The sequence below is a fragment of the Taudactylus pleione genome, unplaced genomic scaffold (assembly GCF_031769625.1).
Source record: "Taudactylus pleione unplaced genomic scaffold, aTauple2 ptg000518l, whole genome shotgun sequence".
NCBI lineage: Eukaryota > Metazoa > Chordata > Amphibia > Anura > Myobatrachidae > Taudactylus > Taudactylus pleione.
Genome location: NW_028284920.1, coordinates 2490367 through 2517519, shown reverse-complemented (window position 1 = coordinate 2517519; position 27153 = coordinate 2490367). Strand labels below are relative to the sequence as shown.

The following is a 27153-nucleotide window of genomic DNA, read 5'->3' as shown; positions in this document are numbered from 1 at the left end:
GTTCACCCACTTGAAGAATGCAACGTAAGAGGTCTGTGTAGCCAACAATGATAAGTGTTAATGTTAGGATTTACTACTGAGTTCATTTATTCTTGTTACTGACACTGAAGTCAATTCTTTACCTGTCAGTAATAAAGGAAATTGATGTTAGTAAAAATGTAGGTGTTCTGAAGTTACTAATTCATACACTGAAGTACTGTACTACACTATGATTAGCATGACAACTATATAACTTAAATGTAACTATTAACATAACCTCTAGAACCAATAGCTGTATGTGGATATATTGTACATAATATGTAATCATTTTGAATGCCTTATATTTGGAGTAGCAGGAGGTTTACTGTTGCATCTGTCCCTTAGGGGGAGATCTATCAAATTTTCGAGAGAGATAAAGTGGAGAAGTTGCCCATAGCAACCAATCAGCTTCTAACTGCAATTTTATAGACTGTGCTAAATAAATGTCAGTTAAGGCTCATATCCACTACACGTTATAAATGGAGGATTGAACGATAACGACATCATTATCATTCATTCGTTCATTAATCGTGCAGTTAATAAGCCAGCAACGACCAGAGACCAGCCTGAACATACTGCCCAAGCTGCCGATATTGTCAGGTTGGGCATGTTCGGGGGAGAGGGAGGGTACTGGCATTGAACGACATATCGTTCAGTGTTGGCACAATATCCATTGCACAGTATAATGAATGATTGAACGATAACGATGTCGTTATTGTTCAATCGTTCTTTCATCATGTAGTGGATATGCACCTTTTAGTTGCTGATTGCTTGATATGGGCAACTTCTCCACTTTATCTCTCCAAGGTTTGCTTCATCTCCCCCTTAGTCTCCATGGCTTGTCATTTTTCATTATAGTCGCGGACAAAAAGGTGGCTGGCATTAATAAAGATATATATAGGGGTATTCAATATGGGAGTGAAAACATCGTTTTTGCGTTAATATCGCACCTATGACGTCATTATCGCAGATTTTAGTTTTACACCGTATTCAATTTCAAAGACTTTTCGCAGGTTCGAAAAGTCTTTGGAAAAAAACGGGGATAACTTTTCACCACTGAATAGGTGGCGAAAAAAAGTGCAGAATTGGGGTTTAGGGGTGCAGGCTTAAAAAAAATAGCCTGCACCCCTGGGAATGACATTTAAAAGATAACTGTGTCAAAAAAAGTAAAAAAAAAAAAAATAGGGACACCCCAAAAAATTATTTTAAAAATTGGGGTGAAAAAAAAAAAAATGGGAAAAAAATGTTTAACAATAGGGAAATAGGTTCAGGGCTATTCTGCATGTATGCGGCAGGTGTTTTCTAGAATAGATTTATAGCGGCAGGTGCACAAATGCAGAATTTTTAAAAACTTACTTTAGGGACATCAAAATATGCTAGTACCCATTTTCATGTACCCGAAATTTGATGGGACCACTTACAAAAACGAAAAAAATAACCTAAGTGCTCTTCTGCAACACTTCTTCAATGTCGGGGAAAAAAACCTGCTGCGGCTATTTAAATCCCTGACTTTGAATTAAAGGCTAAAACGGGGGTACCCATAGTGATCCCCCATGTTTTTACAACTTTAGGGGGTCCTACAATTTTTTTAAGGAAAATTTCATAACTTTACGCAAATCCCACTTCGCCAGGTTCCGTTTTCGTTAGTTTCATATTGAATACGGGGATAAGCGGGCGCGCGCCCGATTCTTTATCCCAGGTAAAATCTCCGATATGAAACGTAAACTTCGACAGCGAAGTTTACGTTTCATATTGAATTCCCCTCATAGTGTTGTCTATAGACTAGGTCACATTTTCATGGAATTCACACACACTATTAAGAGAGTAGATCAGCCTCCTGCATCCCGTTTACTACCCAAGTGAAGTGGGCAGTCCATGGCTTGATGACATGATCCATAGCGAATTGTCATAGCTCCTCCCTTTGCTGACCTAGGGCATTCCACAGCAAGGGGCCAAGGTTGCGATGATCCAGTGATGTCATCATGTCCCCGCCCACTTCACAAGAAAGAGAACTAGTATCCATGAGGTTGGTCTATTCTCCCCAAAATTTCTGGAGTTTCATGGAAACTGTGGGAGAGCACCTGAGCTATGCTACATCTCTGAATGGAGAAAGTGATATTATAATGAATATATATTATAAAAATATATAATATTATAATAGAGCTTTCCCATGTTCTTCTGAGTATCACAAATGAAATAATTAGCACCACCTGTTGATCTTTTAACATGTATCAGCCAGTAATAAATAACCTGTGCACCAACTATAAGATCTGGAAAACATGCACTGTTAGAGATGCACTGCTATAGAGCCCAACTGTACATAGATGTCCAGGGCAGTGCTAGGTTCTTCTGCTGCTGCTCCTCCAGGATCCCGGACTTGCTCCCATGCTCTGGAATGGTGCCCACATCTAAAATACAAACATTCAGCTCAGGCAGGATGGCCCTACTGCCACATCTAATGGCTTATTGTGATCGCTGGTCCTGTATATGCTGGAATTATGACACACAATACACTATGTATGACGCTTATTAAAGATGGTTAAGTACTAATTCTACCCTCTTCATGGACTGGCCACACTCACTCTAAAATTAAGCATTTGGAAACCCCCTCTGGAAATCCTGCGTTTGCCACTGGGCAGAGGCACACAGAGGAAGCTTTTGAGCACCTCTGTGCATGGATGTTGTTCGCATTGCCCACTTCTGTATGGTGCACAGTAATAGTACTGGCAAATGGAAGGAGTGGGAGGAGGAGAGATGGGGGTGGGTCACCCATGGAGGCAGTAGGAAAGGAAGGAAAAAAAGCAGCAAGGGGGCCTGGGGCACGTACCTTTACCTTAATCTTTCCCTACAGATGCTGATAAGCCAAGCCATACACTGTTTGTTTCAGCAGGGCCCCTCCAGCCATCCCAGCCCCCTACAGGTGTATTCCAATGGTAGGCCGGCATGCATGACTGTTTCGTGTATAATCTGATAACAATCAAATTCTGTTGGTTTATTCACGGTTGTTTTTGGGCCACAATACTATATGCTGTCCATATTTTGAAATGTATTGCTGCTAATTGATTGTTTAGGCCTAGTATAAATACCAGTATAGTTCAAATACTACCCCCAGGGACTGTTATGAGACTTGAAAGAAAGTGGAATTTTATAACTTTTCTATACTGATTTATGATGGTAATTTAGCGCCCAAAAAGGCTTTTACAATTTTTGATTCATCATATTTGAGAGTTTTAGTGACTCTTAAAGGTTTTTCCTGGTCAGGCCCATATTTGCCCATTTAAAAGTATATTCAACAATTGTTAACATTAAGGTCTCTATGATTGTGGTCTTCTTGCTTGATCTTGCTGACTTCGGTGGTCCCGCACTTTGCCTTTTGCGCCGTAGGTTCCCCATAATATCTAAGTTAAACAAGGTTATTGCGCTCCTGCATTGGACAATGATGGTCTCCTATTGATTTCTTTTGGTATAGTGGTCTCATCTCCAAGTTAGTTGACCCTCTGGTGGAATTCTCTGTGCCTCCAGAGATCCTAAATGTGGTCCTGGTAAACCTAGGAGACTCTTTAACCTCTTAAATTTTGAGGCAGGTTGTGGTATGTTTATTTTCTCCTGGTGTTTGTTTATATTGTACATGTCTTCTGTGTTCACTAGGTCAGCTGTAGCCAATTTTCTCACTTGCTAAAACACTGGAGGTTCTGGCATCATCTTGTGGCCTTTCCCTGCTTTGTATATTGGAATTTGGACTTATTGCATGCTTGTCTAGGACTTGTGTATGGTCTTAAAATATGCTGCCTTGGCCTTCCATCTTTTGTTTTGGTATGTGTCTTGTATATTCTGTTTTTACTGTCCTACTGTTTAGCCTGTGTTTACCATGTTATTATTTTGTTGCTACTTTCCCTTGTTTTTCTCCATCTTGGTCCACTTACCCAAGTTAACCATATTGCAATTATTCTTGTTCTATAGTACTTTAGGTCCTAGATGCAACTAAGTACCAAAGTAAAGTCACCAAGAAGGTGGCGCTATAGGTCCTGGATTACTCTGTAACCAGGAACTAATTCTCCAGCAGTGGTTTGGGTGACCGGTCTTTCCTCTTATACATTTTTTGACTTATTGTTGCTTTTAGTCTTCTCTGATCCTCTGTTGTGTCTGTGTTTATTTTATGTTACTGATCACTGATCCCCTGCTCATTACATAGAGTGCAGGGACTGACTTGATTTCTACTTGCTTTGGTGCACTGGTTTTTGAGGCATTATTTTATTATTTTTGTATTTATTTTTGTACTTTTCTGCTAGTTTGCCAGGGAGAATTGCTTTAGAGCATTCTCCTGTCTCCTCTACTTTCCAAGTTATCGCCCTACAAGTATGACATTAATATTGGTTAAGATATTCTCATTTGGTTGCTAGACATAAGGCTCCTAAATTCTGTCTAGAGCAGTGGCTCTCACCCTCAACCCCCAAGTACCCCCAACAGGTCATGTTTTCAGGAATTCTGTCTGTGGAAGCAGGTGGGATGGTTACAGGTCCAGCAAAATAGACTAACTCACTTGTGCATGGTTAAAGAAATCCACGAAACATGACCTGTAAGGGATACTTGACTAGAGTCGAGAACCATTGGTCTAGAGCAGGGATAGGCAACCTCTGGCACTCCAGATGTTGTGGATCTACACATCCCAGGATTCCCTGTCACTGTTTTGCAGTTAAATGGTGGGATGTGTAGTTCCACAGATTTCCTACTCCTACTCTAGAGCACCTACGTTATGTATTTTTGGGGGTGTAGCTCTGTATAAACTGTGTTTTATTAATCTGAAAGTTTTCTGAGTTGCTTGTTCATACTTACAAAAGCCAGTAAAGTGGGGATATGTTTAAATAGTAATAATTGCATTTTAGATTAGTTTCAGTGGGGTGTGAGTGCTGGGATGGGTACGAAATGCCGACAGGTTAGAATATCGACACTTTTCGGTCAGTATTCTGACCCTTCCCATCTCCCTATGCTAATCCTCCCTCCCCGATGCCTGACACTAACCTCCCCCCTCGATGCCTGACCCTAACCTCCCCCCTCGTGCCTAAATCTAACCTCCCCCTCCCCGCACCCTAAGCCTAACCCTAACCATTCCCCTAGTGCCTAACCCCTAACGCTAACCTTCCCCACAACCCCGCTACTTACCTTTGGAATTTCGGTGGTCGGGATGCCGGCGCCGGGATTCTGAAAAGTGTTGTGAATTCGGCGCAGGCATTCTGAGCGAAGGAATTCCCACGGTCGGGATATTGACCGCATCACGTGAGTGCCTATTTCCCTGGAAGTTGGGAGGGGGATAATTGGGTCATTATGCCACTGCCCACATGGTTTTGATTGAGGTAGGCTGGGCTTGATGATGCCACTTTATCATTGCCTCATGTGCCCCCCTTGAAAGACCCTTTCTGGAGATTTATATTTGATACTATTGGCACCTGGAGTCTTAGTGGATGGACCTTCTCTTGTTCACATACTGCAACTGTGGAGCAATAAGGGATGGAAAACCAATGTTTCAAAATGTCAACTACCAAGGTGAAATAACCTTTTTAATAGCATTATTTATGTTTACCATTGAACTGATTAGCTTGTGTGAATAATGTTCAGTAGTCCAAAGAAGAACATTCATAATAATTGTCTGCGTTCATTTTCATTACACTGTTCAACTCATTTTTTGATCTGCTGACACTCTGCCAGTATATTCCAAACTAATTGACTGTCATATAGAGTATAATATCAAAATGTCAGAAGCGAATTAGTTACTTTAAACAAAGCATACTGTAATTCTTATAAAGCTTATGAGTTACAATAAGAACTATCTATAAGATGCAGTGACTGTAATATGTAACAATGTATTCTATATACAGTCAAACCTCCAATATATCCCCTATACCAAGCAGTCTACAGCAAAAACTACTTAGCGGGTTAGACTACAGGGAGGGGGGTTAGTCTTGGGCACCCCCGGGGGAAGGTTAGGGTTAGCCCCCCCCCATTGAGGGTTAGAGTGCGGAAAGGGGGGTTAAGTTTAGGCACCCCAGGGCGGAGGTTAGGCACCACCGAGGTGAGGTTAGGGTTAGGCACCACTAAGGGAGGGTTAGAGGGAGGAGAGGGGTAGGGTTAGCATACTTACCACCCCTGTCGGCATCTTCATCCTTCGAGATTCCGGCGTCGGGATATGAATCGACGGCTATTGAGCGCCTGGACTTCATACCCATTCCGGTTATTGTACAGTGTGAAAGGGCCCAGTTGAAATAACCCTGGTCAGGCGACCCAACATTTCAACCCAGGTAAAGAACATGGTTCAACACAGGTTCAACCCGGCTCGCTGTGCAGTGTGAAAGGGTAACCCGGGTCAATGCGACCCGGGTCCCGTCCACAGCATAGGAAGAGCTGGCGCTTGGACATTCTCATCTCCAAGCGTTGGCTCTGCACATGATGTCGTTGACGTCATCGACCTGGCAATGAGGTGAAAGGTGTCTCACCCGGGATGGACATGTATACAAAATCCCGGGTGCGAGCCGGATTTGTGATGTGATGTTTATACTGTCCAGACACTTTATTGCAGTATTATGTTGTGTACAAATTGTGTAGCGTGACTTGAGCATTTACTACTAACACTATAGAGCCACATCTCCTAATACTGTAGCGGCTGCGTCTCTGATTGCAGCTACAAAATGATGCTAACGCCGCCGCGATGTACTGTCTGCTGAGATGCCCACCAGCTGCGGCTCTAATCCGCTGTGGTGCGCAATTAGTAGCACTATCGAACAGACATTGGCCACATAATCGGACATATGAGCAACCCTATGGTTGACTGGAATGTACGACCGCACATGGCCGCCAGTGCCAGTGGCACTATTTCCTCCGATGCAGTTCCAGACATCGGCAAAGGTCCGCCCTACTCTAAAGGTCCTGTGTGCACCTCACACCCTACTCCCACTAAAGATGTGCCACTGGTGCTCAACTGGGGGGTTCAGATCTGGTGACTGAGAAGCCAATTACATACATATAACATCAGAGTCATGCTTTGTGGATGAGGTCATTGTTATCCTGGATGACACTCCTCTCGTAATGGAACAAATGTTGCAGCACATAGTAGTACTGATCGACCATCTTCACTAAGTAGTGATTAGCATTGACCTTTAGCATCACACATTCATTCTTCAGGGCTTACGACCAGGCCCTAAGGTTGGGTCTGGGCACTCGTAAGCCCCAGGGAGCTTCCTGCTCTGATCGAGCAGGAAGCTCCCCACTGACATCTGCAATGATGTCAGTGGGGCCGCCCCCAAATGGCAAGCGTTCCGGCGGGAACGCCTCCGTTTGGGCAGGCACGCCCCCTGCCCGCCTCCCAAACGGGGCGAGCTGTCACTCACCATCGCATCGTCAGCTCGCTCCGTCTGCTGCGAGACCCCTAGTGACGGAGCGTCCGTCGCTAGCCGGGTCTCATGCATGCGCACGATGGAGCCGGCTCCGTCGTGCGCATGCCCAGTGGGGCAACATCGAGTCGGTTGCGAGCGCTCAGTGCTTGTGGCCGACTCTGAATGACCTCCATAGTCTCATAGAGCTCTGATGGACTCCTGAAGAGTGGGCCATTCTCCCACATGCTTCCCACTTTACAGCCCGGGGGTTTGATGACTGTCTTAATTTGCATCCCCCCCTTCCTTTCTTGTATAATACCGCTAGTTGTGACTTTGAACAGAGGGGGCGGGCTACAAAGATGCAATTGTGGAACCACTCCCTGCCCTGCACCTTGGACATGGTTGCCCTGTCCGTGACCCTCCCGGTGGGGGTATTAAAAATGCTGCCCAGTATAACCTGTGTGGACGCCATTACTTTAAATATTCTATATGTATAGATGTGTCCTCATACATCATTGCTGCAGCCCCTCTCGGCACGCCAGAGCCCGTGCTACTCTGCTAGTGCCAGGCAACTTTTTTGCGTCTTTTGTTTTTCCAAAAATGCATCTTAGCCGCATTGTGATGCAACTAGGACGCACCAGGAGACAGCGCTGATTAATTTGATAAGCGACACTTGTATATCTGTGTGCGACTCTAAATCTATATATGAAGTGCTACGTTGCAGTGGCGGCAACTTTTATTTGTGCAAACTTCCATTGTGCTTCACATACAGACTCGCTGACATACTGACTGGCAGACAGATCTACAAGTGTCATACAGATGTTTCCTTATACATCTTTGCTGCAGTCGCTCTAAAAAGCCCCTTTCTGCGCGACAGGTCCCGTGAGTCTCTAATAGTGCCGGGCGTCATCTTTGCATTTTTTTTTTGCTGAAAATGCCTCTAACACTAAGACAAACGAGCAGACTGTGCTGATTAATTTAGTATGCAACACATGTATGTCTGTGCGACTGAGTCTTTGAATATGTATATAAAGTGCTACAACGTACCTGTAGCAGCCGCAGCTCTTTTCATTCCAAGTTCCGTTGTGGTTCATATACAGACTCTGGTGAACACTGGGCCTGATTCAGAGCCGAACGCTCTGACCAGAGCGCTCGCTCTGAATCAGGGCCCTCCTCCATGAAAATGGAGCGGCCTCCTGGCCGCTCGCATAGCTGTGGGTGACCACCCACAGCATATGCGAGCGTCCATGATGATGGTCGCGATGGTCTTGACCATCGCGACCATCGGGCTTGCGACGGAGACCCTGCGGTAGGGTCTCGCTGCCGCAAGCCCTGGAGTGATTTTGGCTCTATCAGAGCCAAAATCACTCCCACTGACATCACTACTGATGTCAGTGGGGCCGGCTTCAGACGGTAGGCGTTCCCATGGGAACGCCTCCGTCTGGCAGGCACGCCCACCAAAGGGGGCATGCTGTCAATCAACATCTACAGCACGCCCCTTTGGTGCGAGACCCGGAGCGATGGAGAGCCCGTCGCTCGCCGGGTGTCGCGCATGCGCACGTCTGAGCTCCCTCCGTCATGCGCATGTGCAGTGGGGGAACATCGACCCGCTTGCGAGCGTCCTGCGCTCGCGAGCGGGTCTGAATGACCCCCACTGTCTGTATATGAACCACATATTGCAGTGTCGCATATCAAATGAATCCTAGTTGCATCTCATTGTGACTTGGACGCATTTTCGACAAAAAAAAAAATGCCCAATGCTAGCAGAATGCCGCGGGACCTGGCGGCTCACTCACACCAGGCTAGTCACTCTGCGTGGCGTATTGAGGCTAGATGTATGAGGACACCTCTGTATCTCAAATTAATCAGCACAGTCTCCAGGTGAGTCCTAGTAAATCTCATTGTGACTAAGACGCTTTTTTGGTGAAAAAGATGCCCGACATTGGCAAAGTCATACAGGACCTGTCTGCTCACTTGTACCAGGCATCTCGCTCCACCTGGCGTATTGAGGCTAGGTGAATGTGGACACATCTGTAAAACCGTTATATTCATTTTATTATTATGCACAGACAGTTTCCACACTTTATTCTTGCATTTCACATGTCTGTGCAAATGTGATTATCTATGCTCCAGTCACTCGTCGCTACTGAGTCATGGCATGGCGCGGCTAGAAAGGTTAATCCGCAAGGAAGTAAGATGTAGGTGGACTAATTTGTATTTTGCAGTTCATCCATTTTGATTGTAAATTATCTAATATTTAAACTACTTGGCTATCATGACGAATTAAATGAATGGTGATTAGCATATAGTAAGTAGTATAAATGAAAAAATATATTTAAAATATATATATATACTCTCCCTAATTCTAAATGTTTTTGATATAATGTGGTACGTATATATAAGAAGACTATGATTCGGAGCCGGCTGGACCAGTGACAGCAGATACTCTGCAGAAGTACTCAAAGGTGGTCTGGGCCCTCTTGCAGCCCCTTTCTCTGCACCTACTGTCTGAGATCTGCTGCAAAATTGGACTGGTGTGTAGGCATATATTGGGTAAATCTGCGTCCAGGTCTCCAGTAGGATTGTGCCAACAGTCTGGTCTGGAGTTGGATCCTCAGAGGTTTGGACAATTGTGTACCTATCTAAAACTGGGTACACACTGCACAGGTATATCTGCAGATGATGGTTGTTTATACACACTGAACAACCATCATCTGTGTTCTGTATGTGGAGGGGGCAGGACCTGCTGGCCGGGGGCGTGTCGCCCCCCCTCCCTGCAGCTGACGCAGCAAGTGTACGGGCGGTCACCCGACCGTCCATACACACAGCACAATGCCCCAGTATAGCTGCGGATATATTGGATATTGGCTGTGCAGCGCAGCCAACGCAATATGTCTGTGAACGACGTCGTTCACAGATATATCGCTGGTACACACTGGCTGACGGGCACCTGATATATTGGCCGATCAATTGATCGGCCAAAATATCTGCCAGTGTGTACCCAGCATTACAGTAAGTAATGCAGCGTCATATCAGATTAATAATTTGCTTTATCCAATGTTTCTAAATTAACATCTGCAGATAAAATGGAGGGAAGTGTCTGAGGGGTAAGGGTGACAGGCCAACATTTGTATTGTAGTCCTTACTATAAAATGTTATTCAGATTCTTTTTTTCTGTTGCTGTCCAGGGCCTTATTGGAGATGTAATCCAAAGTCCATATCAGTAGTCTTTATCCAAGTTGCTTATATAAAGCAGGAACTTCTCAGAGAGCATCAGTGTAGGACAAAATGGCTGCCAGTAGCTGTGCATCCTTTATATAGGGCTGTGACCTGCGTTGTGACATCACAGTGCATGCAGGCAGCAGCTAGAGTTGGCTGTAGCTTAGATCAGCTCTGGGCAAAGATGCCCTGCAGCAGCACTCAAGTGAGAATAGAAAATATTGGGTTCATTAGATGGCAGTGTAACTCGGTACAGGGAGAGGTCCTGGCCCTAGAGTCGGCTTGGGCCCCATAGCAGCCGCACTCTCTGCACCTACTATAGCTATGCCCTTGGGCTTATACCTAGAGGAACAGACGGTCATTTCACTCTTAAATCAATATTTCTAATTTTCCTGCAAAGTATATGATCCCCTTATCTCTGATTAACCAGTAAAGTAAAATGATGGCGATCTGAACATTCAGTGAAAGTGAGGCGGTGTCTGGCTGCAATACATAAGGTTGAGAGCTCCAAGTATGACAGCGCTGAGATATGTTCTGAAATGATGTGTAAGTGTGATATAAATGTGCGTATATATATATATATATATATATATATGTAGGGGGGAGTGGTGGGCGGAGATGTGGGTAATGAGTCTAATTCTAACCATAACCCCGCACTGTCTAACCCTGACCCTCGTACTTACCGTTACAAGTTGCCGGCATCTGAATGCCAGGAAGTCGAATACATGCCAAAGCACCCGCAACCCAGACCCTCGTACGAGTATGTTTGCAATCTTTCGCTGCCCATTTTAGTCACACTTTGCATCTGCGTGCCCACACCATACCCTTACTGTACTTTTGCCAAGTCTACCCCAACTGCCCAAGTACACATACTCACAGCCCGCATGTCCATTTCTGTGCCGATTCAAGCCCCTCTAGTCATATGCAGTCTTATGGCAAAAGGGAGCGATTTAGACTGATGGCAGCATGGTTTGGGGTTGTCGCATAATGTTTCCTGAGTTATGTACAAAATATTACATGAAGTGGCATCCGTTTGCTTTAGGACTTCCCAAAACCCATGGTGGAATTAATTTGCTACCATACTAAACGGCAGAGTACTCCTTGGCCTGATGCGTCTCTGCAAATATTAACATGCTCCTGCCTTGGGGATATTAGGAGTACTGTATATGTGCTATCACTGAGATTATATTTCGTCATCCAAGATAACAAAGTGAAAGGATTTTAGTAATCCCCCAAATATTATTATTTTGCACCCCTGATGTAGCTTAATCACAGCCCAGTCTTCCACATCCTTTTCTTGCATGGTCCAAACACAGGGAGGGTTCCAGTTGCCAAGAAACCCCTCCTACCTCTGGCCAGCGGCTTGACTCGTGACCACAATAACAGTGGTATATAATATGATTTTACAAGAACTGCAGCCACAACATGCAGTATAGGGGACGGAACAGTGCTGCTCCACATGTCCACTGCCAGTAGTTATTACAGGATGTAGTTGACATCCCATCTGCCGAGATGCCGGCGCTGGATCCCAGCAAGGGGGGGTGGGGCCTAGGCTGCGGGAAAGGAGGGTTAGGGTTAGGCAACTTACCTTTGGGCGTCAGAACTCTGACTGTCGGGATGCCATTGTCTGCATTTTGACCGCTGGCATTCTGTACCCAACCAGCTTTTACTACCCAGTATGATGTGTGTGTGGATCTGAGCACTCAATCAGTGCACCCGACCAAAGAAACCAGAGAGCAGCTTCTAGTGAGAAGAGACAGGCATCTTACCATAAGTTGGATAATGTGTGATTAAAAGGATCAGATCTGTCTCCTACTGGTTATACTATGTATGTATATTTATTATGGAATATTTAACCTTTTCTTATATGTTATATAAAGTAAATACTGTGTATGTTTGACACAAACTTACTTCTTTACAGCCCATATTATAGACCAGTGTGGAATGGAGCCACATCTGGGAAAAAAAAACATATTTAGATATTTAGGAAGGAGGAAGACTATAGCTTGCAAACTGCTAATAATGCCCTGTTCAAGTGCTGGCAACATTCTCTCTAAAATCAAGCATTTGGAAGCCAGCCAAGCCGCCCCAGGGCACCACCATAGTAAGAAAAGTGTAGTGTGGGCCAGTTTTGGGGGGTTCTGCGCTCTGGATTTGAACCCTAGTATGTTAGGGACCTACCCGAAAGAGGTTACCTGGATATGGTGGGTTGGCCCATAACCTTGGCCATGATTATGCTAAAAACCTCTATTGATTGCAAAATTTTATTGCATTTATATATATATATATATATATATATATATATATATATATATATATATATATATTTATATTATTAATAATTTGGAGTTGTGCACCTGAGATTTGTCTGTAGTTGGCTGGTTGGACAGAAAATCTTTAGATGTGTGGCCAGCTTTATAGAGTGGTCAACTTCTCCACTTCTCCACTTTTTAGGATGCTTGATATGTGTCCCCCATGTGAAGGAAGTAAATAGTAAGTTGTTCTAGTACAGCAATGAAGGACTGGAAGTGGGAGAAATATAATAGTAGCTCTATGGTATCCCATAATTCAGTAAGAAAAGGTAGCGCAGCGACTTTTTAAACTTTATATCTCAGTAAATTAAAATCTGAGTTATTACGAGGGCTGATTGAAAAGTAATGAGACTGCCTCTGTTTTTCTGTCCCATAGGTAGATGTGGCAATGCTAGGCTGGTTATTGTGAAGCTCATACATCGATGTATCTGACCCTGCGCTTGGACTGCCGTAGTCTTCTTTGTTTGGTCACAGCGAGTGGAAGATCTTCGTACGTTTTGTCATGGAAGATGAGGAAGATGTGTCTATGAGATTACATCAGAGATGTGTGATTGATTTTTGTGTTATACTTGGGGAAAAAGCGGAAATTTTTCCATACACTGGAATGTTGTTTGGATTACGGATCATGAGGAATTCACGATTCGTCACAGTCGATGTCAGGAAATCGGGGATCCTCTCCGACATTCAAATTGTGTTCTTGCAAGATTCAACTTGTCGTTGCATTTGCTCTTCTGTGAGATTTCTGGGTACTCACCTGGCACACACGCGATGCATTTTCAGTACCTTTGTCACAATAGGCTGAATCCGTTCGAATGAGATGACAAGTGAAGCTGAAAGTTTGCATAAAGTTAATCTTCTGTCATTTAGCAACATCTCTGCAGCATTGGCAATGTTGACATCTGTAACCACTTAGGATGGTCTCCAGAGGCGCTTTAAGAGGGGAAGGGGCCCATGTGCAGGCTCCGAGTGGGCCGCCTCCTGTACGGCGCAGGTCTCCGGGAACATGGCGCCCGCATCACTGGGGAAATGGCCACAATGGCAATTTTCACGGTGATTTCTGCAGCCTGCGCCAGGCAGCCTGAGATGCAGGGTGCGCGATAGTGGGCCTCCCTGGAGCCAGAGGCCTGTATGCCCCACACACTTTGCACCATTATAAGTATGCCCCTGATGGTCTCCCAGAACGCGCTTTGTCAGTCTCTCGCGTATTACCCTCTTTGAAGTGCTTCCACCACCAAAATACTGCAGCACGACTAATTGTTTCTCCACCGTATGCTTGCCATAACATTTCATGAGTTTCATTTCCGCTTTTTTCCAAGTTTATCCGAAAATTCAATCACACATGTCTGACATAATCTCACAGACATGACTTCCTCATTGCCATGCCGAAACGTAGGAAGATCTTCCAGCCTTTGTGACCAAACAAAGAAGACTACGGCAGTCCAACCGCAGGTTCAGACAGCGATCCGTCGGCAGGTTTATAGGGGCCATGACATAATTAATCCGTTATTTCCAAGTAACTTTGAACCTGATTCAGGCTCACTCGCTAGATGTGTACGCTCGCACCCAGCGTATGCAAATCCGGCCAACCCACAGCAAGGCAGGTGATCGCACAGCAAGGCATTAGCACGCCCACTATGTTTTGGCGTGTGGTCGCTTTATGTATTCAGACACCCACCAGCCTGTCTTAAGACGCCCACTTGCGGACGTCATATCCAGGAAGTGTATTCAACCATTGGTACATCGGGTACCCTCGGATGCGATCGCAGCGCTTGTGGTTGACCATACCCTATCGCAAGCACTCAGAGCACTTCAGTGTGAAATTCAACCAGGTGACATGTACTATGACGCTACCTGTTAATTATGCACGCCTCTGAAACGGTGTTAAGACCCTCAGGCACGCGTTCGCACCCCCACTCCTCCGTTTTAATGGCCAGCCCCTGTCACTCATTCTGCTGGGCTATCTATGTGCAGCGAGCAAATGCTTCCCGATTTCTCGCACTGGTTTGCGCACTGCGATGCGTACGCATGTGCAGAATGCAAAAATCGGCCAGCTACGAGCGAGCGCATCCTTGCGAGCGGGTCTGAAACAGGTCCTTTATACCATGCTACACTCCAGATGTAAAATGTACAGAGAGAGTTAGATGTGATAGGTGCCTGTCGTAGCTCAAATCTACATTACAGTGTAATATTAAAGCTGTCCCATATTAGGGGGCTACATGCAAAAACAGCCAGTATTTACCCTGCATATAAATAAATAAATTGATTTGCACCCCTTAAGCTGCCCATCCACTAGGCGATGCGGGGGGGGGGACGGCGCAATTACGACGCCGTCATCTCCCGCCATGTGAACTGCATGCACTGAACGTTCAGTAGTTCTGTGTATGCAGATCAATCATCCCCGAACATAGCAACCTGACGGCGGTCATCAGGTTGACCGTCATGTTTGGGCGATGATTGATGTTAAATACGACCAGCGGGCGCGTGCATCGCTGGTCGTTTCTAACCTTTTACTGCCCGGTTTGCGGGCGATTACCAAGCGATGGAGCGATAACAACCGTCATCGCTCCATCGCTAGGTTTAATCGCCATGGGGATGGGCAGAATTACATAATTACAACATGATTTGTCTGGATACAAAGTTACTTGCTTTTATTTGCTTTGCTCCTAGCGCAGAACGAGTCCCCTGATGTCAGCATAGCTGATATTGTAACATAGTTTTTGTATCAATATGCCCAAAAACAACTTAATTATATATTAAAAAAAATCTTGATTAGACAGATACATATATTTTTAACATGCAGTAGAGTGTTGGTTAATATTTAGAACAAAATCATTTTTAAGAGAAGCTGCACATAGCATATATTTCCGTGGCCAGAAACTTGGCATATTATATTCTTTAATTTGCACAATATTGTTTTTTTTTTTCTAAGTGATTTACAAGAGATCAACAATGAAATTCTTTTGCTCCTTTTCTCGTAGTCCCTGGTGTTTTTATACCCAGTATGACCTAGTTGATGCCTTACAGTTGGTAAAATCAATTTTTCATCTGGATTAAAAGTATTTTGGATGAAGCAGTTACAGCTACATGGATATTAGGAGGTTTATTGGTCTAGCGTTACGTATACGCAGACATCTGGATATAAACCAAGCCCAGATTAACCAGGCTCAACATCCTGACTGTATACCCAATCTTGATGAAAAGTGGAATAATCTAAGCTCCGCTCATCACGTATCCGTGGGATCAAATACATTTCTTTTTTAGGGCAGATTTTGGTTTTCAAAACACCACTACCATCTACTGTAGAAAGGAATAAAATCTGCTAATGCAGAGAATATATATATATTTTTAAGCATTTTACTAATTTAGTGCACAAAGATTTTAAACAATGTGAGCGTCCTATTTAATAATTGACATTCAGTAGCAGAATTTTTATTTGGTTCTGTGTACATTCCATTAATAGCTGCAGCTCCAGGGCCAATGTACTGCTATTTATATTCACATGATGAATATTCAATAGCTACAGATGCCAGGGACTCAGGTGGTAAATATATATTGAGGTGATTGAAGGAGACCTCAATGCAACTCATTAATCCGAAGGCATCAGTGGATAGTTGTGAAGAAAAGCGCAGGGGGGGGATGATTAAATCCCCTGTAGGAATTGTACCTCTCTCTTACATCCAGTAGCAAAGCCAGTTTATTTTTGCTGCAGTGTGGATTTGCTTGGAGAGTGTCTGTGTGCGGATTCCTCTAAGACACAAAATGCTTAATTCCACCTCCCCCTGTGTGTTGTCATTGTAGAGAGCGGCAGCATGGAGCACACACAGGGTTAAATGAGAGCCTCACATTGTGCTCTACATAATGCAGTGCAGGAGCTGTGGGAGAAAATCATTCTTCTTCCATTATTATTTGTGGTGTATTTCCCTGTTCTTCAGCAGCAGCTGTTTCTCAGTGGGAAGCTATACCTGCACTTTGGGTTCATAGACTGGTGTAATAAAGGGCATGTTCTGGTGAGGACAAAGTGCATGTTGTAGCTGCCTCCAGCGCCTTGACTGTGAATCAGGATAGTAATGCTGGATTGTTGTCTGTGCAGCCCCCACTTAACTGTTCTTCTGCATAGAAGCATCAGTAGGAGCAATCCCCCTTTACTGGGATCACTTAGGCACTTCCAGCTGGTGGCAGAGGAATACAGCCATCAGCCAGCACACTCCGCATCAGCTGTCCTTCCCATTGTACAATGACTGGGAACGCTTCAGGTGCTGGAAGGTAAAGGGAGAGATGTGAGCACTGGATATTTACATGGTTCCTCTCCCCATCCTGAGCCTGCGTACTGTGCGTTCTGCTCTCTCACTCTCCATTTGTTGGGAGTCCTTACTGTGAAGCTGGATAGAAGGTACAACAGGGGCTACAACCTTTTCCAGGGAAACCTTGTTTCATGGGATATTCTTCCTCACAATGGCTCATGCAGCTTCCCAGTTAAAGAAGACCAGGGACCTGGACATTAATGCAGAGGAGGACAGTAAGGAGAAAAAGAGGCACAGGAAGCGCTCCAGGGATCGGAAGAAAAAGGTAATATTTCTGCATAGGACAAATGGGTGCCTCAATGTTGTTATCACATGTGCACATTCAGCTTTGCATGGACTGACAACAAAATACACATTTCACTGTTATTGACTACTGCAGTGATGATGCAGAAGGTGTGTGTCCTTTACACACATGTCAGTCTTCTTCATGGGATTCACAAGCATCTCATTCCCACTTCAATGGTTCACGTCTACAGTGCCCATGTACATCTTGCCAAATCCTTGCCTGAATTATTGAAATTGGCATGTTTTTCTGTTGAGATATACCTATGTATGCATACGTATACACATACACACACACACACACATATATATATATATATATATATATATATATATATACAGAAATACATATATACACACATATTTAAGATGTATGTATATCTTGTTTGTTGTGTATGTGAGGAATGTATGTGTGTGTATTTTTATATATATATATATATATATGTGCATTTGTATATAGTATACACACATTTATATATATATATATATATATATATATATATACACGTCTGCAGTATATGTAGTATACACTGTTCCACCACTGTGACCTCATTCCAAAGTGTTTAGAATGACACAACAATAGTACATGAATGTGTGTGATGTGTTTTCTTTTTTTTTTTACACTGTTGCTAAATTGTTCACATCAGTCAGTGCTGCTTTTTTAATCTACTGGTGTCAGTCACATCCTGGGACAAAGGGCAATTAAAATGCATGTTCCCACAGAGGATTGTGTATATGCAGGCAGTGAGGAACTCTGTCTCCCAATTTCATAGATAAGGCCCAACAGTGGATTCACTCTCATCAGATGCAATTAATAAGTATTGACCAATAGGCCATAGCAACAGAATAGGCAGGGCAAGCTGCTGCTATAGTGATTGTTTTTTATGATCCTTTGTGATATTCCCTGAAGGACATATAATCCTAATTTACTGACACCATTGATGCATGAGCTCCTCCGCTGACATGTAGATTTGCTGCAGTAAATTTACATCTCCTGTTGTAGCGTATAAGGCATAGCCTGCTTTGGTATATACTGCCAGTTATGTATATACTGTCACTTCACAAAATCCTTCACAGGAAATTTTCTATTGTTTGTATTGACATAATGGAAAAGCTTCAGGTGCTGATTTTTGGAATCTCTCCATACTTGGGATGTTCCCATTGTTACAATTCATTCTATGTTGATGTTAATAATAAGACTTAAAGGCCATAAGACTGGAATGTTGTGTTGGAAATGTATCACATGACTGGGCATCCTTGGGTAATCATTGTGGTAGATCTTTCATTGTGTTCCCAGTAAGTGTCTCTCCCAGTCCATAAAATCTGGATATTTATTGACCAGGCATATTGGGGATGTGAGCACAGCTGACGCAGCATTTCACAGAACAAATGCTGGACATTGTACTGATTCATTTGTACATGCATACTATTGATTCCTTAGGTGACCACATCTGGTAGCTACACTCTATATACTGTAAGGCTTAATAAGCATGCATGCACGTGTTTAGTGCTAGAATAAGTGTATGTGTAATGGATACAAAGTAAGCACCAGCTTCAGCAATTGTTGTTTGGACAGCTCCAACTAATGTATTGAGTCTTGGCCAGATCACTGGATACACCACAGTTTGATTTGTGTGTGATTGCTCAGTAATACCACAGTGTACATTCCTTTCTTAAGAACGTTTACAAATCATTTTCAGCTAGTGAAAATAAAAAATCTGATGTTCACACTTACACTTTCTCTGCAGCATCATTCCTGCTGCAAACAGTGACTGTTACTGCATAATATTTATATTTTAAGCTATTTTGGTTGAGGTGCATAATGATTTGTAAGCTTTAAAACAGAGAGATTGGTGCTTTAGGTTCGCATGCTGAGATTCAAACTGCCTTTTCCCATTCTTTAGGAATTTTACCAGTACCCCAAGACCACCTTCTCGATCTAGATGTGGAGAGAGATCTGAAAGGCTATAGATTGTGTTATGTAATGCCTTTGTCCTTCCAGCAGAGCTTTGTGCCTGGATACAGCTATTATATATGAGGCCTACAGACAATGCACAATAAAAATACTACCCATATCCATCGCGGCCCGTCACAGTTCTGACTGATCTCCATATTTACTTAATAAATACACCAGAGCTTGTCATATATCAGTATTTATACTATAACTGTTATATATCCCAGTAAATCAGTCATTTGTAACTCGTCTATTTATTTTTTCTTAAACGAAAATATAAAATGAAATAAAGCATAGCATCAATTAATGACGTAGTGATATGATAGTGACTATGAAGAGCGTCCACTGGGCACTACTGCGCATGTTGGCACTGTGTACAGAAATATTAATAGCATGCTGTGGCGGAAGCATATTAATTGAATGTTCTCAGTAGTAATATTGCTGTACAGTAGTACATTATACATACATTTATGACGGTGTAAAGCAATAGGTATAGCTTGCACGAATGTCCAATTCAGCAATTTTTTTTGTTTGCTGCAGTAAATCAAATAAGCCCTATCTTAGCCTAGCCTAATCCTTTCTTAAAGAGTCATTATTCTTATCACTGTCTTTACCGTTGGCTGTTGCTTGTGCTGCTGAGACGAGAAGCTGCACGCCTGCCTGCAGTATGTATGAACATGTGTGCTCCCTAAAGAAGCATTCTGTACATGCGAAAAACAGTGCATAATTCAGTATTGTGGACAGATCAAGCAGCTAATGAGGGCCTAGATACACCGTATCCAACTGAAGTAGTTCATAATACAGAACAGTACATGTTTTCTGCAAGAAACACTGTGAATTTGGATGATGGACTTGCTAATGATTGTAATGAAGTTGAGATAAGATGCATATATTAATAGGAAGTGATCAGGTGTGGGTTAAGGTAAAGGGCAGGTGTTGTATACCTTGTAATATGGCAAGATTACATAACAATATAACAGCTGTTTCAACTGGCATCTTTGAAAAAAAATAATTGATCCCCATGGCATCAGCAGGGTGCGTACTGTACACACACATTGTTAGAACTGTATGACAGAGCATGGATGGAAAATAGGATAGGAGTAGTGGTTCACCTGACATGATGCCTCCTGCTGTTGGACAGATAAGTGGTAGCCAACAGTTCTATGTTCCTATACTTAGAAAGTGTTTATCGTATAGATCTGAAGTGCAGACCTGTATGGGTAAACTCCTATATGGTCTCCCAAAATTTTTTTCTTAAGCTCCTTCATTTAGAACACTACACATCTGGTATATTTTTAAACATGTCATTGCTTGTGGTGTTTATTACTGTGTATAGTAATCTGCATTTGTATTGTATCTAAAAGGAGTCCTCTGCTTTGTGCAGATGCTTAGGTGGCTAACAGCCTATTTAAACACAACCCAGGATTAGTAGTCAGGTTCCTGTTGTGGAGGAAGCACATTTGCATGAGAAAGGAGTTACCTGTATGAACATTATACAGGCACCCCTACACCCCTGAAAGTCTGTTAAACGACGAAACACGTTGGGTGATACGGGTGACTGATTCATGCACTCAGACGAAAGTTCTAAAGGAAATGCGCACCCCGAAAAGGGTTCCCAGTGGACTTATAACATCAAGGGCTGTTGTACGAATCCAGTATTGTGCTAAAAAATTTTAAGTAAGAGCATATAACTTTCATTTAAGAATTTGATTTAACATTATATAATTGGAAGGACTCAACAGAATTTGTGAGTCTCCCGGAAATTCCATGGGAATTGTCTCTCTTATTTGTATTGGTATATGGCATTAATATTGCCACAAGGTGTGAGCATATTTATTTTCCATTTAATTATAGACATTATTGTTCTACTGACTCCACAAGGATGAACTAGTCTAGGCAAATATAGCATAGTCTATAAGCCCATTTAGGCATCCTCTTATTATGGCTTTTTTTTTTATCGTATTCATCACAAGGCAGGAGAGGAAGGAACGCCATATAAGTAGCTAGCATTAACTTGGGGGGAACTACTGAGAACCCTCCTCTTATATGCAGATAGCCACTTATTGGCTTTTGAGTAAACCAGTTCTGCATATTGTATCCCGGGAAATGTGGCAATAGCTATCCCTAACATCTTCAACTAGGGACCCCTTTGCATTTACTCCATCTATGGTGGCACTCACACAATACGGCTAAGCGCTGCCTTTACCTTCTAAAGCTGGCCACACATCTAAAGATTATCTGTCCAACCAGCCAACTTGTTGATTGGTTGGAATGAAAATCTGGTAATGTTTGGGAGTAACTGATGATCAGCAATTTGTTCCTAAATGCCAGAAAACAGATGAAAATGACGTCAGACAAGTTTGTTAAATGTTTGATCTAAACAATTTGTTCAAACAACAGTTTTTGTCCATTTTCCGGAGTTTGGGAGCAAATTGCTGATTGTCAGTTACTCCCACTCCTTACCAGATTTTCATTCCAACCAATCAACAAGTTGGCTGGTTGGATGTAAGTTGGTCTAGTGTGTGGCCAGCTTTAGGCAGTGGTTCTCAAACTCTGTCCTCAGGACCCCACACAGGTCAAGTTTCCAGGTCACCCAGCAGGTGCACAGGTGTATTCATTACTCACTGACACATTTTAAAAGATCCACAGGTGGAGCTAATTATTTCACTTGTGATGCTGTGAGGGGACCTGGAAAACATGCACTGTTTGGGGTCCTGAGGACAGAGTTTGAGAACCTGTGATCTAAGGAATCCATTTAAGTATTGAACTGGGTGGACTTTGCAATCTTAGCAAGGTGCATAGATCTCAGAGTACCACTCTTTCACCTAAATAGAAGCCTACATGAAAGTATAGGAAAGTTAAATAAAATCATATAATACATTAAATAAAATCAGATAATACAATAAATCAATCAGAAATTTGTATGTATATTTGCATAAAAAAAAAAAAAATGCTATTGTAAAAATAGCTTGATAGGCCAAGACTTGGTGCATACACACGGTAAGATATGTCAGATGAACGATTTTGTAACCAACGATATTCTGTCAGATTTTCCCTTGAAAAAGTGAACGATATTTTGAAGTGTAATAAACGATTTTTGCAACAATGAAGGAAAAATGTTCTTCCCTTAATGAAAATCGTTATGTTGGACAGTCTGAAATGAACTACAAACGGGAGCACACTTGAACGATTTTCGTTCAGCGTTATAATTCAAACTGAATGATAACTGCATCGTTCTAGTTAAATCGTTCAAAAAATCGTTACATGTGTACGCACCTTTACACTTAAAACCGCTAAAATCTATGCAAAACATCCTGTGGAATGCCATGTGGACTGTGCCATTCCTAGACCTGGTGAAGATGTCCATATGCAAAAGTATTAGAACTAGTTATACCAGTGGTGGGTAACTACTAGCTACATGTATCTTTCCTGACCAGGAGTAATTGTCCCTCATTGGCCCACTTAATTAGGGCTCCGAGGGAGCACAGTGCACTCACACAGTCATATGCAGCAGGGTGGAGTCTTGTTACCAGCTGGATTAGACAGGCATGCTAGTGATCTGATACCACATTATGATAAAAAAGCGTCTATGCAAATATTTTATACGACCTACACATCACTGGTCTATACATCTTATATAGGCCTTTTGTTTTATTTTATGCTTGAGATGTTGTTATTGCCTGATGAACTTTGCTAAGAATCTTCTTTTAATATCCTAAAGTGACCTATAATAATTAAGAAGATAAAAGGAGCTTGCAATCTCTGCCGATGAGTATTGAATTGATCCAGTATCAGGGTATTCATCCGACACAGACTGCAGCTGATGCTCCCTCTTCTACCACACAGAAATCTTAGGTCAGAGCAGATTAACCTCTAGCTGACTATCTAGTAGGAGGAATATTTGTGTGAGACAGACAACGTGTATATGTACAGCCTAGGAGCTGCCCCATGCCTGGTGCTACTAACAAAGGCTTTTGTTCCCATTCCTGAAAACTGTGGTCTTTGTTGTATTATATAGAGTTTATGGATGGATATACATGTAGGACTTATATATTAATATGACATGTACAGTATATAATCACCTATAGATGTGTCCTCATACACCTATGGCCTGATTCAGAGTCGCATGTTATGCCGATATGAGCGCAGTTGGACGGTGGTTAATTTCTATGCATGTGTCACGATTTTTACCACACATAGATGCAGAATAAATTTGTAAGCAGGGTGTGTCTATATTAGTGGGCGTTTCTGGGAGATAATGGGGTCGGCTAGGGAGACACGGGCATAAAGTTGATAGCGGCTGGGTCTAAAGATAATTGTACCCTTGGTATCCCATGAAAAATAAAACCTCTCCATTACCATTTCCACTTAACTATTGATGGGCCAGAGTACAGGGTGTTGGGCTGAACTGAGAATTAGATGTATGACATTGTTTACTTGCTTTAGAAATACATAAGAATGCAGCTACAGTATATGTGCAGTAGGGGTCACAACTTGGCAGGCTACCCTTGTATGAAATAGGCACTAAAGGTCCACTAACCCCAAAAGACTTGCATATATGTAAGTATATCAGTGAGATCACACTTGTATATATGTAAGTATATCATTGAGATCACACTTGTATATATGTAAGTATATCAGTGAGATCACACTTGTATATATGTAAGTATATCAGTGAGATCACACTTGTGTATATGTAAGTATATCAGTGAGATCACACTTGTATATATGTAAGTATATCAGTGAGATCACACTTGTGTATATGTAAGTATATCAGTGAGATCACACTTGTATATATGTAAGTATATCAGTGAGATCACACTTGTATATATGTAAGTATATCAGTGAGATCACACCCTGCTGCGCAATGATGCAATTCATGTTCTCACACAGTGGGGGGATGAGCCTGAATTGCATCATATGGTCCCGGATCGTGACCGGGATGTAGTTTGGAAACCGACGGTCTAAATGCCGACCGCCGGCTTCCAGACTGCTTTATCCCGACTAGGGACGAATGATAGGCGTCTAAATCTAGACGCCTGTCATTTGCCCGACGTCGGGAGACCGGCGCCCGGCATTCTGATCGAGCTGATGCCGGGCGCCGCAGCGGACAGCCGCGGGGGGGAGGGTTAGGTTTAGGGCGCCAGGGGGGGACTTACCCCCCAAGGGAGTTAGGTTTAGGCAGCGGGAGTTAGGGTTAGGCACAGGGGGGGAGGTTAGGGTTAGGCACCTCTAAGGAGGGTTAGGGGGGGTCAGTTTAGGTTCGTAAATACATTTAGGACGATCGGGATTTCCTCTTTTGTCGGGCAGCCGTTGTCGGGAATTGAAACGCCGGCCGCATACATATCACACTCTCGTCACCTGCTTTCCAAGGAGTCTTGGAGTACTTCCAGGAATTTGACCCTCCCGGACATCCAGGAGAGTAGAGCAGTATGAGTAATAAAGAAGTTATTATTTGGGGTACATTTTTTCCTGCGCACAGCAGACTTCCTGTCAGTAATCCCAATGATGTATTCTTTGCAGTGACTGATAACAGAAAATAGTAGTGTCCACTCCCTCCACAGCAAATATAAATAGATTGTCAAACATTTAAAGTTCTGTTATATGTTTAGTAGTTATGCATATTTTTATGAAATTGGAAACTAGAAGTATCTGTATGGTGTCAGTAGTTCCCAATTAAAACAAGACAACTGCCAGTGATTACAGTATTTTAACAGAGAGCCACAGGTAAGCAACATAGATGCTCACTACAGCTGTTCCTGGATTTGCTCTAGAGTGCGAGAATGCTTATTCTAAAAATAAAATTATTCTAATATATAATGGTATAATCCACCACCTCATCTAATCAAAGTATGGGAATTCAGACCTAAAGACATGATGACACAGTGTTCTATTTACAACAATTATATTGCAGATGATATAAATGTTCAAAAAAAAAACCTACAAAATGACACAGACTACATGTGTATCGTTGCATGGGAAATACATTATAAATACAGAGGTTTTGATGTGAAATGCAGGAAGCTGGCATATGGAGTAACCAGGGGTTTCCGTGGGTGTAGGTATGTTTGTGATGTTCGGGTGCAGTTGTGTGGCAAATAGGGGGCTGAGGCACAAGGGGTTAGAAGAACAGGACCACGGGCAAAACTGACTTTGAATCGCAGTTTCTTTGAAGTCAGCTTCAAAGCACAGATCTGGTGAGAGGCTGACACGGCTGTAACAAGAAGACAAGTTTCTCCTGTGAAGAGATCAGCACAAGGATACAGCAGCTCATTTCACAAATACAAATATTTTTGTTCCAGTGATACAGAAATTCTTCTCTTGCAAGTGCAGAATTAATGATCCAATAGTTACGGCAGTGTTTACTGATATGTAATAGTGAGATAATATTACAGTCTGGGGAAGTCTGTCTGCTCTATATATCCCAGAGATCGCTAATCACTAGGGAGTAACGACACGGATACTGCTGGAAGAATAAGGAATGATGTTATGGGGCAATTGTCTAGTGTGCGTACCACTGTCTGTTCTACACTGAAATGTCAACTCATCTAGCTCATCATTAGGATGCCTGATAAAAAGAGCATCACAGAGGTGGTACTTCAGACTTAGGGAATGTAACATGCCTGTTTTGAGCAATGAAGATTACAATACTAAGGGGGAAATGTATCAAACCTTCTAAGGAGTGGAGAAGTTGCCCCTAGCGACCAATGAGCTTCTACCTATCATTTTGTAGAATGTACTCCGGGGCGCCGAGAGGGGGGGGGAGTGGGTACTAATTGCCCAGGATTGCTGGAGGGGCCCGGGCAAGAAGCCTATGCTCCTATGCCTGTGGGAGAAGCGATCAAGCTGATCGCACCCCAACTGGTTATGCACCGGGCTGAGGGGGCTCAGTGCGCTTCACAGCGCTGCTAAACTTTTTTTTTTAAACCCTCAGGAGGTGTAGCCACGCCTCCCGCATTTAGGCCATGCCCCCTTTTTACCGGTGCCCGGCGCGGCTCTTGGCGGGCCTGAATGTACTTGATAACTATTAATTAGAAGCTGATTGGTAGCTATGGTCAACTTCACCACTTCTCCGCTTTTCCAATCATTAGAAGGTTTGGTACAGTTCCCCCTGAGTGCGATGGAAGGTATTGGGTAGTATGTGGTAGGAGTACATGGGAAGGAAGCTAATAATACTATGTGGTCAGAATGATTGAGGAGAGAGAGGTTAGCTCCAGGAGTGGAAGAGGGCGATTGTGTGGAAGTACAAACCTCGGTACACACACACACTCACACACACTATGGGGCATATTCAATTAGCCGCGAGAGTTCACCCCGCGGCTAATTGTCGCGCTGATCCAATTCAATTAGGGGGGATTCCTCGAGCGGGAGTCCCCACAGTTGGACTTTACCACGCACCTCATGGAGGTGAGGTGTAAAATCTGCGTAATAACGGCGTAATCGGCCTCGCGCGTGACGGAAATAAACACTGATTCTGCAGTTTTCGCTGTACCTAGTGTGTTTACGATGCGGGGAAAAAGCTATTTAATTGGTTGAACTACCGCGGCTAAATGAATATGGCCCTATATGATCTGTATAATTCATTCCCGGATCGAGTGATATATCGTGCAGTGTGTGTATGCCCAATCCGTCGCTCGTCGCATCATCTCAACAGGGTCGCTGAGGGGGGAGGGGGCGTGGGTACTGATTACCTGGGCCCACGT

At 43.2% G+C, this 27153-nt stretch overlaps 1 protein-coding gene across 11 annotated transcripts in view; it reads left to right on the top strand.

The window, feature by feature from the left end:
- Nucleotides 1-27153, top strand: part of ANK3 (ankyrin 3) — a 716972-nt gene that overhangs the window by 329658 nt on the left and 360161 nt on the right. For 4 of the 11 annotated variants that reach the window (XM_088450466.1, XM_088450463.1, XM_088450462.1 and 1 more), the window contains exon 1: nt 17366-17479. The exons of the other annotated variants lie outside the window; for them this stretch is intronic. In XM_088450466.1, the coding sequence (XP_088306592.1) occupies nt 17366-17479 (114 nt within the window). Of the gene's footprint in view, nt 1-17365; nt 17480-27153 lie in introns of those variants that run through there. 11 annotated transcript variants of the gene reach the window in all.